Source organism: Engraulis encrasicolus, chromosome 23 (genome assembly GCF_034702125.1).
Source record: "Engraulis encrasicolus isolate BLACKSEA-1 chromosome 23, IST_EnEncr_1.0, whole genome shotgun sequence".
Lineage (NCBI taxonomy): Eukaryota > Metazoa > Chordata > Actinopteri > Clupeiformes > Engraulidae > Engraulis > Engraulis encrasicolus.
The window spans coordinates 8,807,808-8,821,683 of NC_085879.1; the positions used below are offsets into that span (position 1 = coordinate 8,807,808).

The 13,876-nt window shown below is 48.4% G+C and overlaps 1 protein-coding gene across 3 annotated transcripts; it reads right to left on the reverse strand.

Annotated features, from left to right (window-relative positions):
• Positions 1 to 4,465: 4,465 nt before the first annotated feature.
• On the reverse strand, positions 4,466 to 11,908 carry pcdh18b (protocadherin 18b). 3 transcript variants are annotated; one of them, XM_063189541.1, is made up of 4 exons: positions 9,068 to 11,908; positions 8,353 to 8,408; positions 7,655 to 7,818; positions 4,466 to 5,873 (listed from the first exon to the last, which is right to left on the reverse strand). In XM_063189541.1, exons 1-4 carry the CDS (start codon positions 11,555 to 11,557, stop codon positions 5,035 to 5,037), a joined length of 3,549 nt encoding a protein of 1,182 aa, XP_063045611.1. In that variant the 5' UTR covers positions 11,558 to 11,908; the 3' UTR covers positions 4,466 to 5,034. The 3 variants fall into 3 exon arrangements, with proteins under 3 accessions (XP_063045611.1, XP_063045610.1, XP_063045609.1); XM_063189540.1 differs by having other exon boundaries at positions 8,353 to 8,441; XM_063189539.1 differs by having other exon boundaries at positions 8,353 to 8,441; positions 9,053 to 11,908.
• Between the last annotated feature and the right edge of the window lie 1,968 nt (positions 11,909 to 13,876).

The window sequence follows — 13,876 nt, forward strand, 5'->3', positions numbered from 1 at the left end:
GGATGACACAAGAAGTTCAACAGCTGCTTCGACATAGGAATACTGCATTTAGGTCTGGTGACCAGGAGGCGTACAGGAGTGCCAGGACTGCGCTGCGGAGGGGCATCAACACTGCAAAGCAACAACACAGAAGGCACATCGAAGCCAGATTTGCTGACACCACAAATACCAGGCAGGTGTGGGAAGGCATCAGGGCCATAACAGGCAACAAAAGCAATACTCATCCCCCCTCTGCTAATTCTCCTACATTGGCTGAGGAATTAAATGTTTTTTACGCCCGTTTTGACAGGGAGAACACAGACCCTGTCCTGCCCCCCCTACCTAGTACAGATCCAGCTCCTGTCCTGACCACACATGAGGTGAGATGTGCACTTAGCAGCATTAACACCAGGAAGGCACCTGGACCAGATGGAGTGCTGGGCCGGGTTCTCAAAGAGTGTGCTGCAGAACTCACAGACATTTTTTACCTCCATTTTTAACACCTCACTGTCCACTGGTTGGGTCCCAGCCTGTTTCAAAGCCGCCACAGTAGTTCCCCTTCCCAAACAGTCCCACATCACAGGTCTCAATGACTACAGGCCTGTTGCTTTCACCCCTATTCCTGCTAAATGCATGGAGAGACTGGTCATGAAACATATTAAAGCGGCCACTACACCATCACAAGACCCCTTTCAGTTCGCATACAGGGAAAACCGCTCCACAGAGGACGCCATCGCCATTGTGCTTCACACACTCCTGGAACATCTGGAGCAAAAGAACACCTATGCACGTCTCCTCTTTGTGGACTACAGCTCGGCCTTCAATACCATCCGGCCTTACAGTCTTCGTTCCAAAATACACCAGCTGGGACTAAACACCACCTTGTGCAACTGGATTGTGGATTTTCTGACTGATCGCACACAGAGGGTCAGAGTAGGTGATCACATGTCATCCACTATTACCATCAACACCGGCGCGCCCCAAGGATGTGTTCTAAGCCCTCTGCTCTACACCCTGTTCACCCATGACTGCTCTGCCTCTTTCCCCTCCAACCTCATAGTCAAGTTCGCTGACGACACCACCGTTCTTGGACTGATAACAAACAACGATGAGACGAACTACAGGAAGGAGGTACAACATCTGGCATCATGGTGTGTGACAACAATAACCTGGCCCTAAACACCAAAAAGACCAAGGAAATTATTGTAGACTTTCGGAGGAACAAGACCCCTCACAGACCCCTCTCCATCGGCTCAGAGGTGGTGGAGAGGGTCAACAGCTTTAAATTCCTGGGGGTGACTGTGGCTGATGATCTGTCCTGGGGTACACAGATAGCCTCAGCCGTGGGTAAGGCCCAGCAAAGACTTTACTTCTTGAGGAAGTTAAGAGGCTATCACATCCCCAGACCGCTGCTGGTGAACTTTTATAACTGTGCGATCAGCAGCGTTCTGATGTATGGGTCTTTGGTGTGGTACTCTGGCTCCACAAAAGCAGACCAGCAGGCACTCCAGCGTGTGGTAAAAACAGCACAGAGAATCACTGGGACACCTCTCCCAGAGATAGGTACAATCTACACCACACGCTGTCTACGAAGAGTGCAAAACATCTTGCAAGACTGTCACCACCCTGCTTACCACCTGTTCCAACTGCTTCCCTCAGGCAGAAGATACAGGTCATTACAGGCACGAACTACAAGACTTTCTAATAGCCTGTACCCTGAAGCCATTAGACTGCTTAATTCTAGTGCTCTTACATAGGTCTCTGGACTGGTGTTCTGTGTTTTTTTTTCCTTTTAAGGGATGGCACTTAGGCCTACTGTAACATCCTATTGATTTTGTGTATTCATACATGTGTGCATACATGTGTGTGTGTGTGTGTGTGTGTGTGTGTGTTGTGTGTTGTGTGTTGTGTGCACCTTAAACATAGCAACAGCACTTACTTGATTAATTTGTTAATACTCATATTATTACTATTATTTACTTTAATTTATTATACTTCATGATATACTTCATGAATTTAGACTTTATTTGACTACTTCTTTTTGGTTACTTCTATAGGCCTACTTCAAACTACGCAGTGTTGTTGCTCCACCCACAATTTCGTTGACTTCATTGACAATGACAATAAACTCCTTGAACTCTCGCAGGCATACATGACAAATGCATTCGGCCAAAATTACAACCGGTATTCGATATGAGGTTTCGGCTTGCCTATATTACCTCCATTGGCACGATGAAGGAGGGTGTAATTTGGGAAGGAAGGGCCACTGCGGCTGTGCAGTGTTATATTTGGAACCCACGTCGCTGTCTGTGTTGGTTTTCACACCTCAGAGATCCGCTTGCCAGGGGAGAAAAGGCTCTTTGTTGGCTGGCTGCAGGCCACCATTATGCTCGCCCTCCTTCATAAACACACATAATAAAAGCTCAAATATATGCAGTTCAGCATTTTCACCAGCAGGGGGCACCCAAGGCGAACTAAGTATTTTTTGTGGGGGAAAAAAAATGAATGGCTGTTCAGTCACTTTGCCCACAGCTTCACACATTCAGAGACAAACACACAAAACCCACTGCGCCTTAATACTCGAAGACATTCTTGCAGAAAATCACACCCATGCACTCTTACAGGACAATCAGTCATCTTGGCACACAAACCCAACACACATAAAGCAAAGACGAGAGTTCCTACTGCTGCCTGGGAAAATGCGCGTCACATTCCTTTAAAACTGGATCAGGCAGGTTTATTGGGCAGACTGTTGTGAATAGGAATCAGTTATGATTATATCTAGACCACAAGATGGTATCCAAAACGAGGTCTTAAGCCAACATCCTGTACCTCCTCCCCTTCCAAGTGATTCAAAATAAGCTCTTTGACAAAGTTATCTTTCTTTTTTTATGATTTTTTTGGGTCTTTTTCAACTTTATTTCACAGGACAGTGTGAGAGATGGACAGGAAGCGAATGAGGAGCGAGATGGGTAGGGGTCGGGAAAGGACCCAGGCCGGGAATCCAACCTGGGTCAGTCGCATGGTAGACGAGTGTCCTACAGATTGGCCACGGCAGGACCCAACAAAGCTATTTTTCATACATTATATCCATCCATGCAAGTACCTCACATCAGGGATGGGAAAAGTACATGGTTTTCCCCCTACAGACATCTCCATGAATGACTGACCATAACCTAAACATGCGTGCATGTTTAATGGGATCATGTGAGCTTGTATTCCCAAGGAGGATCAGCAGGGATGTCATGTGAGGTGGACAACGATGAACATACTGGCTGTGTATGAGAGGGAGAGAGAGAGAGAGAGAGAGAGAGAGAGAGAGAGAGAGAGAGAGAGAGAGAGAGAGAGAGAGAGAGAGAGAGAGAGAGAGAGAGAGAGAGAGAGAGAGAGAGAGAGAGAGAGAGAGAGAGAGAGTGTCCACACAAGGGGCCTCATTGTTTTGGGCCAGAACACTGGTCTTGATCTGCTAAAGGTATTTTCCAGAGTTAGCTTTCTCTGGACTGCTGCAGCACAACTGGGGACTGTTCCAAGAGCAGCAGTAGTTGTTGGGAGGGAGGCATGAAAGGAGAGAGAGAGAGAGAGGGAGGGAGGGAGAGGGAGAGAGAGAGAGAGAGAGAGAGAGAGAGAGAGAGAGAGAGAGAGAGAGAGAGAGAGAGAGAGAGAGAGAGAGAGAGAGAGAGTGAGTCACTGCCATGGATGCTGGGAGAGATGGACCCTGATTTGTCTGGCATGCAGGAAGGACTATGAGGTGAGGTCAAGGCCATAGCTATTGAACTGGCCACTAACTGCGCTGGCATAAGAACATACGCATACAATAACACTTGGGCATACACATGCAGAGTGGCAGAACGAGAGAGAGAGAGAGAGAGAGAGAGAGAGAGAGAGAGAGAGAGAGAGAGAGAGAGAGAGAGAGAGAGAGAGAGAGAGAGAGAGAGAGAGAGAGAGAGAAAAGGGGAGAAACTGAGAGAGAGGAAGAGGAATGGCCTAAAATGTCCTCCTATTCCTGGACATTTTTTTTGAAAAGCTGCTCCTAATCCGCATCTGGGAAACCAGCCCATAGTATATTTTAAGCACCACACACACAGAAAAGCACACACAGACTAACACACACACACACACGCACGCACGCACGCACGCGCACACACACACACACACACACACACACACACACACACACACACACACACACACACACACACACACACACACACACACACACACACACACACACACACACACACACACACACACACAGATATGCACCAACACCACAGGACTTTTAAGTTTCCAGCATTTAGCTTTTATTTTCTTTTGCTCTCCACCAAACATTAAATATAAGTTAAAGTTATGACACAATACATGAAGGATACACCATTTACAGTATACAAAAACACAACATGCTCCATTTATAAAAAAGGAGAAAAAAACATACTTTCTTTGTGCATCCCCCTACCCCCCCGCCCCAATACATAATAATAGTGTGCCCCAAGCCATCATATACTTATATAATTTTATATATAATAGACATAAAAACATGAAGTACTTAAATATTGAAGATTTACAGATGCATGTCTTCTGATTACTTGTGTCAACATGCATTCCAAATATAAAAATAGACATCTGATTGTTTAAAGTTATTTACAGGTTTTGTTTTTATAAATATAAAGAATACAAATTGTATTTTTAAAATACAAAGATAAATACACTCACACTGCGTACACTGTGTACCAAACAAGAAAATACAAACATTATTTGGATATTTAGCATTCACCAAAAACACGATACTTCAGAATTGCAACTTTAACGACAATTGCAGGTCCTGTTCTTCAGTTACTTGTTCTAGTTTTCTTTTTTTTCTTCTTCTTTTCCACACCACAGCTCCCCCTCTGGCGATAGAGGGGGGTGGTAGGATTTCTCACAGAGAGAAAGAGAGACACGGAATAACAGAAGGTAAAGAGAGATAGAAAGTGAGTAAGACAGAAGAACCAATCGTAGAGTCACATGGCAGAGGAATAGTCTTAGTCTTTGGAGCAGCCTCGGCTGTGGCCCTTAGCTCTAGCTCTGCCGTACATCCTGTAGGAGCTTGTTGATTTCGGCCACGAGCTCGCTAGCGTCCATGATCTCGCTGCGGCTGTCGGCCCGCTTGCCCTGCAGGTGGCCGAGCACAGACTCGAATTCGTCCTCCTCAAAGTTCTCGGGGATCTCCTCCATGGCCGGCAGCCATTTTGAGGTGGGCGGTGGAGGAGGAGGCAGGGGCGCCCCCACCGCATGCGGCATCACTGGGGCGCCACCGCCACCCAGCGCCATGCTCGCCGCCAGGGCGGGCCCGTTTAAGCCGCTCATGTGGCTTCCCGGCGCGTGTCCCGGGTTCTGAAAGTGCGTGTTGGCCGCCCAGGCCGCCACCACGCCTTGCTGGTAGCTAGCCGCATTGGGCTTGCCCGGTAGGTGGCCCTTCCTCCTCTCCAGGGAGCCCATACCCACGGGTCCCCCGCTGGTGCGCTGCACCACCGGCGGCCTCTCCTGCTCCACCGACACCTCGTTGCACTCGCCGTACGTGTCCATGGAGGGCGGCAGCAGCCTCTGGAAGACGCTGTTCATCTCGGAGAGCAGCGAGGTGCCGCACAGGTCCTCCACGGCCTCCTCCGCCTCCTCGCCCTCGGGGACGCGGTCGCCGGCGGACGTCTCCTTGCCGAACGTGGAGAAGCTCTTCTTGCGCTGGAGGGTGTCCAGGGTGGCCTGCGGCGTCTCGGGGACGGGCGGCTGCTGAGGGTTCTCCTCGCCGGGGATGTACAGGTTGCTGCGGTAGTCTGAGGAGGCCGGGGAGGCGAGTGGAGGCATCCAGCACTGGTCGGAGTGGCCCAGGACACGACACTCCTCCGTGCACAGTTTCATGGCTGTTGCAGGACACAAAAAATAAAGAGAGAGATGAGACAAAGGCCCTTTCTTCATTGGTTGGCATTAAACATAATCAGGACTGCAACACTGAACCACATGACGCTAAGTCAAAAATTGCACTGTGGTAACTGCCAATGTTGCCATTTATTTAGAGCCAACTTCGTAATTGTTTGACACGTTTAGATTGTGTCTGGGTGTTGGGTGAAGGGAGCCCTCGTATTCTATGTGATGAGCCACATGGTCCAAGACAACATGTCATGAAGAGTAATGAATAGATCCAATGCATCTGCCCAACCCTTAAGGCAATTGCTCTGTTTTTTTCCTGAGTTGCAGCTGCCTGATATGCTTTTGTGTGAAAGTGAATCTATTAGTGGCCTGACAATAGAGGAGCGAAAGAGTGGCCTCAGAGTAATTGTGTCAGGGCTTTTTAATGCCACCTCAGACACATTGAATTCATGCGGAAGACTTGATGAAACTCGGTGAAATACTTCAAACAAGGAACAACACCAATTTACCCCTTTGATTTGGCCTACTTAATATTACATGGAATATTTGAAACGTTTCCTTCCTTCCCTCCTTCCTTCTCTCTCTCTCTCTCTCTCTCTCTCTCTCTCTCTCTCTCTCTCTCTCTCTCTCTCTCTCTCTCTCTCTCTCTCTCTGTCCTTCTTCCACAAACTCTATGAGGAATATATTAGACAAATCAAATATGCCAACTTATACTCTTCATTAAACATGCACTGTAATGCAGTCGTGTACCGGGGACTTCATTATTGCTCCATTAACGTTGAAAGGGCCATTTATTATACATCTTAGAGCTAATAAAAACCGAATCTGGTGCATTTGCAAAACAGAGCCTTGCTGTGTGCTGATTTTGAGTTGCCGGATGAAAGGAGGAGGGAATAAAAGATTAAATTCTCTGATTTACTGTGTGTGAGAGAGAGAGAAAAAAATGCTGCTGCCTTTCAAAAAAGGGCAGATACTCGCTCAAACCCATGCAAGCTTAATCTGCGCTGAGAAATAATTGTGTTTTTTAGATTAAGACACTGTCTTTCTTCATCTGAAAGAAGCTGTAGTGAATCTGTTTTTCCTTCTTCCTCTATTTCTACCCCTCCCCCCCCCCTTCCTCTTTCCCTCCCCGCTTTCCCCCACACACCTCACAGTCATCACAATTTGCTGATAAGAGGCAGGGCTACAATTTCTGCCTTTATCTTCTGGAATAGAGCGAGATGAAAAAAAATGTTTGGACCAAAAACTAGGTTATTATTAAAACGGGCAGACTGACAAGATTGGTTGATGATGCTTAAATGTCTGTCTGGCTGCATGGTGTGTGTGTGTGTGTGTGTGTGTGTGTGTGTGTGTGTGTGTGTGTGTGTGTGTGTGTGTGTGTGTGTGTGTGTGTGTGTGTGTGTGTGTGTGTGTGTGTGTGTGTGTGTGTGTGTGTGTGTGTCACTGTGCTCCCTAGCTGTAACCTTCACCATTTTCAACCTCTTGCAAGAAATGCCATCTTTCAGACCGCATTTCTGACATTTTTCACATGCAAACACAAGCAGATGCACAAACACATACACACACAAACAAGCACTCATACCAGAAAGAGACAGGCAGAGAGAGAGAGAGAGAGAGAGAGAGAGAGAGAGAGAGAGAGAGAGAGAGAGAGAGAGAGAGAGAGAGAGAGAGAGAGAGAGAGAGAGAGAGAGAGAGAAACAGACTGAGATTTTCACACACTCTCTCTCACACACACACACACACACACACACACACACACTCAAGAGATACACACCTGGGTGAGGTCTGGGCTGTCCATCAGGGGTGAAGAGTTCGTGGTAGCCCCCCTCTCCCATCAGTGGTGACTCGCGGCCCATCTCACAGTCACTGTCCCCGGCCTCGCTGTCCCCACGCCCGCTATCCTTTAGGCTGAACTTGTCCATCTCGTTCAAGGCGTACCTGCACACAGCAAGACAACAGCACCATTTAGGAAAGATTTCAGCGAACTCACCCTTAAAATAGTCCAGATACAAGTTCAATTTCAACTCTATATTATTCAAACCACTATATATAATGGACTTTGGTCGCTCTGAGGAAGTGAACACAGCAAAATAGACTTTTTTTGCATGCAAGAGATGCTCACAAGAGAGGCCAGCTCTTTTCTCTTCTATGTGAGCAAAGTGCTTAATATAGGTAAATGCATGGTGCGTATCTGATATCTGACATGCATCAGTCAACATTGACAAGATGGGAGCCCGTGGGGATAAAACGTTGCTAATATTAGAATATGTGAGAAAATGTGTGTGACTGGATACGGCTCTCCTGCATATTTCTAAAATGGAGGCGTAGGGATGGTTCCTGTACTTTAACAGCCTGACAAGGTCCATTGTGAAAATATAGATAGGCCTAAAATAAACTAATTGATTTTAAAAGCGAACAAAAAAAATCTGTCATTTCATACAGTGGCATTTAAGGGAAAGCGTGATTGGTTACCTGTAGCTCCTGGTGTATTTGTTTCCACGGAAACTGGGTCTGGGTTGATACTGGCCCTGATGGAGCATGGACAGAAGCTGTGAGACTTGCTACAGTCGAAAAAAATACAGGAGGAAACAAAAGGACGAGGAAAAAAAAGGAAAAGAGGGAGGGGGGAAAGAAAGGAACAGGAAATAAAGAAGGAAAAACAATGGAAATAAAAAATGAATAATGATGGACCACACAAAACACGACACAAAGGCACAAGGCATGGATGGGGAAAAAATAATAATGTGGAATGATGAGAGGAGGGCTGGAGACTCAGGGAATGGAACAGTGCAGCTTGCCATGAAAAACACGCTATGCACACACAAAACATGCATCACAATGAAAAAAAAATGTTCAAACAAACACAATTCATCACAACCGGTAAGAACAATGATACTGCATCCATTTGCACTTTCACATTTCTTTACAAATTGCTGTGCAGCCACATTACTTATAGAGATGTACATCAGTGGAGGTAGTGTTGAAGGCAATTTCAGTGGCTTATTTTTATATTTCAAAATAGATTGAACCGATAAACAAGCTTACAGACTCTATATCACACACACACACACACACACACACACACACACACACACACACACACACACACACACACACACACACACACACACACACACACACAAGCATTCATTCACACACATAGGTAACTTACAGGTAGCTTCCTCACCTCTACTGGGGGCGTGGCATGAGCCAGTTCCAGGGCGAAGCTCTCCGGCACGTGATTGGAGGAGATGGTCACCAGGCTGTTGAGCGACTGGCGGCTGTGGTGGCTCTGGCGGCTGCCCATCTGTCCCCGGTCGGCAGGGCTGGGAGAGGCCGAGGGCGAACAGTGGTGTGCCCGCACGGGCAGGGTGCCGTTGACGGTGGGCACCAGGGTGATGTCACCTTTGTGGATCTGTCGGGCCGGCTTTTTGGGGTGGTTCTGGTAGGTGGACTCAGCCACACGGCAGTTGTACGAGTGGCGCGGGTCCTTCTGCTCGCGAGAGCAGCGCGTGGCAAACATCACCATCACCACCAGCAGCACGGCGCAGATGGCGCCCAGAGAGATGATGATGATCATGGAGACGTCCAGGGTAGGCTGGTCGGGCGGAGGCAGAGCATGACTCTCCAGGTTTTCCTGCAGGTGGATGCGGAGGAGGGCTCGGGTGGACAGTCGGGTGGGGGTCCCCCTGTCCTGTACCAAGATGGCGACTTCAAACCCGTCGCGGCCTAGTCCATCCACGCTGGCGTTGGTGCGGATCTCGCAGCGCTTGGCGTCCATGACAAACAGGCCCTCCTGGTTGCCACCGGTGATGGAGCAGCTTAGCTCGGCGTTGGCCCCGGCATCGCGGTCCGTAGCCTGGATGACGGTCACCAAGTGTCCTGGCTCGGCGTACCTCCAGAGCGGCACATCGGCAGTGTGGTTGTGCAGCATGGGGGCGGCAATGACGGGTGGGTTATCGTTCTCATCCAGCACGGTCAGCACCACCGTTGTGTTGGAGCTGAGCTGGGTGGTGGCACCGTTGTCCCGGGCCTGCACCGTGAAGGAGATGCGGCCCACATCCTCGCGGTCGAAGCTGCGCAGGGCATAGATGGCGCCATTGGACAGGTCAATGGTGACGTAGGTGGAGATGGAGCTGCCCTGAATGGAGCTCTCCAGGATGGTGTAGGTCACCTGGCCATTGCCATCAAGGTCTGGGTCAGTGGCCACCACGGAGGTCAGGTAGGCCCCGGGCGAGTTGTTCTCCGACTTGAAGATCTCGTAGCGGCTTTTCTCAAACGCTGGTGGGTTGTCATTCTCGTCCAGAACCTGCACGGTGAAGTGCTTGATGGTGGAAAGGCTTGGGGAACCGCGGTCCTCTGCGATCACCGTCAGGCTGTACTCAGAGCGCTTCTCCCGGTCCAGAGAGACGTTGGTGAGGATCATGTAGTTCTTCTCATTTGTCTTCTGGAGCTTGAAGTGGCCATGGCCATGGAGCTTGCACACCACCTCGCCATTGAGGCCAGAGTCGCTGTCGTCCACGCGCACCAGGGCGATAAATGTATCCACAGGGGCAGCTTCCGAGATGTAGGCCACAGCCTCTTTCCCCTGGGTCATAAGGTTGATGTTGATCTTGGGTTTGTTGTCATTCACATCCACCACTCTGATGATGATCTTGCAGTGCCCAGGGATGGAGTTGGGTCCCATATCCTGAGCTTGCACGTCAACTTCATAGGAGGCTGTCTGCTCATAGTCCACTTTCTTTATGAGAGTGATTTGGCCGTTGTCCGGGTTGATTTTGAACGTCTCCAGGATTTTAGGCGAGACGTGACTGCTGAAGGAGTATATAATCCTCCCGTTACTTCCTTCATCTGGGTCAGTGGCGTTGAGGTCGACCAGCAGTGTGCCCAAAGGCGAATTTTCTAACAAGTCAACAACGTACGCCTGTTCGTCGAAAACCGGACTGTTGTCGTTGGAATCGGATATGCTAATTTTAAGAAGTGTTGTGCCCGTCTTCGGTGGTATTCCTGCGTCGGACGCGGTCAGCTGTAGCTGGTAGCTGGCTTGCACTTCTCGGTCCAGTTCCTTGATAACCACCAGCTCCGCATATCGTGCACCATCTGTCCTTGTCCGAATGTCGATTTTAAAAAAGTTATTGGGCGTCAGAGAGTACGTGTGAAGTGCGTTCTCCCCAACGTCTGGGTCCGTGGCGCTGTCCAGGGCGACGCGCGTTCCCAGTGGGACGCTCTCCGAGATCTCTATGGGTATGATGGCACGGGAAAACTGCGGAGAATTGTCGTTTATATCCAACACTTCCACTTCGACATGAAACAACTGGAAGTATTCTGTTGGCAGGGTGACCACGTCGAATTCGATAGAACAATTGAGATTTTTCTCGCAAAGCTTTTCCCGGTCAATTTTGGTCCCGACGCTTATTTCCCCGTCTTCCTCCTTCACGGAAAGGAATGGAGTGCTCCCCCCTTGCATGGCTCGAAATAACGGGGTAACTGACCTTGGTAGTTTAGATAGATAAGATGACACATCTTCTTTCAGTCGTGCGATTACTGTTCCCACTCTTTGTTCCTCGTAAACTTTGTATTTCAAAGTCATACACGAGCTGTAGTACACTAATGTAGACAAAAGAAGAAGTTTCAAAAAAGAAGTGCAAAATGATGTGCTGCCCGCGGTTGGAATCATTTTCGTTCCCGTGTTCAGTGCCCAGGGAAAAGGCAAATATTTCCACAACAGAGAGTTTGGAAAATGTCGTTATAGTACGCCGCTCATTGTATTTCCTTGGGTCCCTCCGACTGTGCCGTATATCCTGTGTGTCTTATGAAGAAAAAAGAAGAAGCAAAAAACAGTCCCTTCTCTCTTTTTCTTAGGAAAACATCATTTCAACCCAAACGCAGATATTTTCTTCCACTGCTGAATCTGTTGCATACATCCACTTGAAGGTATATAGGGTGATGAGGTTGAAAGGGAGTGAGCGTCTGTCTGTGGGAAGCGCAGCTCCGTAATGTGCGTGTGCGTGCGCTCTGTTGCTTTCCCTCTCGCTGTCTGCGCCCCCGAATAGACTAGCAGGGCCTTTCAGCCCACCCCGCTGCCAGACTGCTGCGCACAAAAACCCTTCCCCCCCAAAACAGTGCGCTTCTCCCCGCCCCTGGGTGTCCACTAAGAAAAGCATAAAAGATGACTGATAAAACCGAGCGGGCGAATAAAGATACTTCTAATGAAGGAAGGAGAAGTGTGCCGGAACAATACCGGACAAGAAGGTGCATAAATTTCGTCCAGAGACAAATTGTAGACTACAGGTTTTCTATGTATCCCTGCCAACAGAAACATTTGGGCTAGGAACTTAGACCAAACTATTTATACATTCCTGCGCTGATAGTCATTTTGCCCAAAGAGTACTGCATCTCAAAACGGATGCTGCAACAGAGAAACTGGGGATTTCCCTCAGTTTTCCAAGTGTTTTTTTACATTACATTTTAACCATAGTGTCTCATTCTAAGTTTTTGCAGTTGTGAAAGGATGTGTGCCTGTTAAACTGTTTCAAAAACTGCAGGATCAGCTTTTGGGGGGATTTAACAGCTCACCTGATAGAATAGAGAAATGTGTTTAGTAAGGCATCTTTTTGGGGTGGGGGCGGGTGACTCCGATTGAATTTCAACAGAAGGAAAAATCACGGCGGACTACCCTTTGTGTCTCAGCTTTTGAAAGCACGCGTGTGGCGAATTGCGCTGAAAAGACGTCCCCCTCCCTCCCTGCACACGCCTGCCCCCCGCGCCTTCCCGGGGGTCACTTCGGCGCGCACACGGCTCCCGTTGCATTATCATGCCGTTTTACGACGCACGTTCTCTGATCCAACCTAATTAGCATCCTTATGTGCAAAAAGCACACATACAGGGACGCACAGCACAACGCAAATAGGAGCAACTGGAGCTTTTTCGAGAAGAGTGTGAGCCATCTGGCGTAAATCTTCAGACAGACCAACTCGATAATTAACCCAATACAGCACCAATAATAAACAATCCTGGAATAAGAATGGCGAATTAGAACTTTTCTCTCGAGTGATTGATCTCAAAACTACCATTTGTGATTTGGAATGGTCTAGGGCGCATACAAGTACGCACAACTAGTCTCATCAGATCTCAACACAACCCAATAATCAATGCAACGAATTACACCTGCGTCACCAATTTGTGCACGTTTGCGCAATTGGTGAATTGCATCGCATCAGTGAAAGTTAGTTTCTCCCTGCATCCCATTCTTTTATGATGACTGTGGTAACATGTGAGCGCTTTCACTCAAAGGCTGCATATGGACATTTGCGTACCGGTCTCGTGGGACGCAGAGTGCCATTGCTCCCGCATTGTCCCAGACACGGGAACGAAACCCATGGACAGCCAGGGCTCCAGTCCATCTGCCAGTGGCCAGACGGCCTGGGAATCTGTTCCCGCACAGAGACCTCTTCTCTGATTTAGGGTGAAAACTAGGACCTAACATCCAAACGGCATTTGCTCTAGGCTACTCTGGTAATAGTTTTCCATGAAAGTTACCCATGAAAAACCATATCTGAAGGCGAAAACGTAATTGTTTGGCAACGACAAAACATCCTTTGAAAACACTGACTAAGACCTTTTGTGTACTTCACACAGCACCGTAGCGGCTATTTTCTTGTCTAGATCAATGACTGACTATTAAACTGAGCAGTGGAGTTCCAGTAGTGTGACAGGCAAAATGCCTTTCATGAGAGCCTGAGTGGTGGTGATGGCAAGTGCGCCTCTGGCCTGTCCAAGTGACAGCAGACCGGGAGAACGCTTGTGCCCGGCCTAATCAAGTGATTAAAGTGTCTCACATGTGTTATGTGCGATAGGCTGAGTTATTCTGGACTGCAGCAGGCAGAAGTGACTTGTCATATGGCGGATCAGATGGCGCTCTTTGGGTGCTGTTCTGCTGTTTCCGAGCCATGGTCGTAAAGTCACACACTGCAGGCGAACGGGGGAGGAGGGGAAC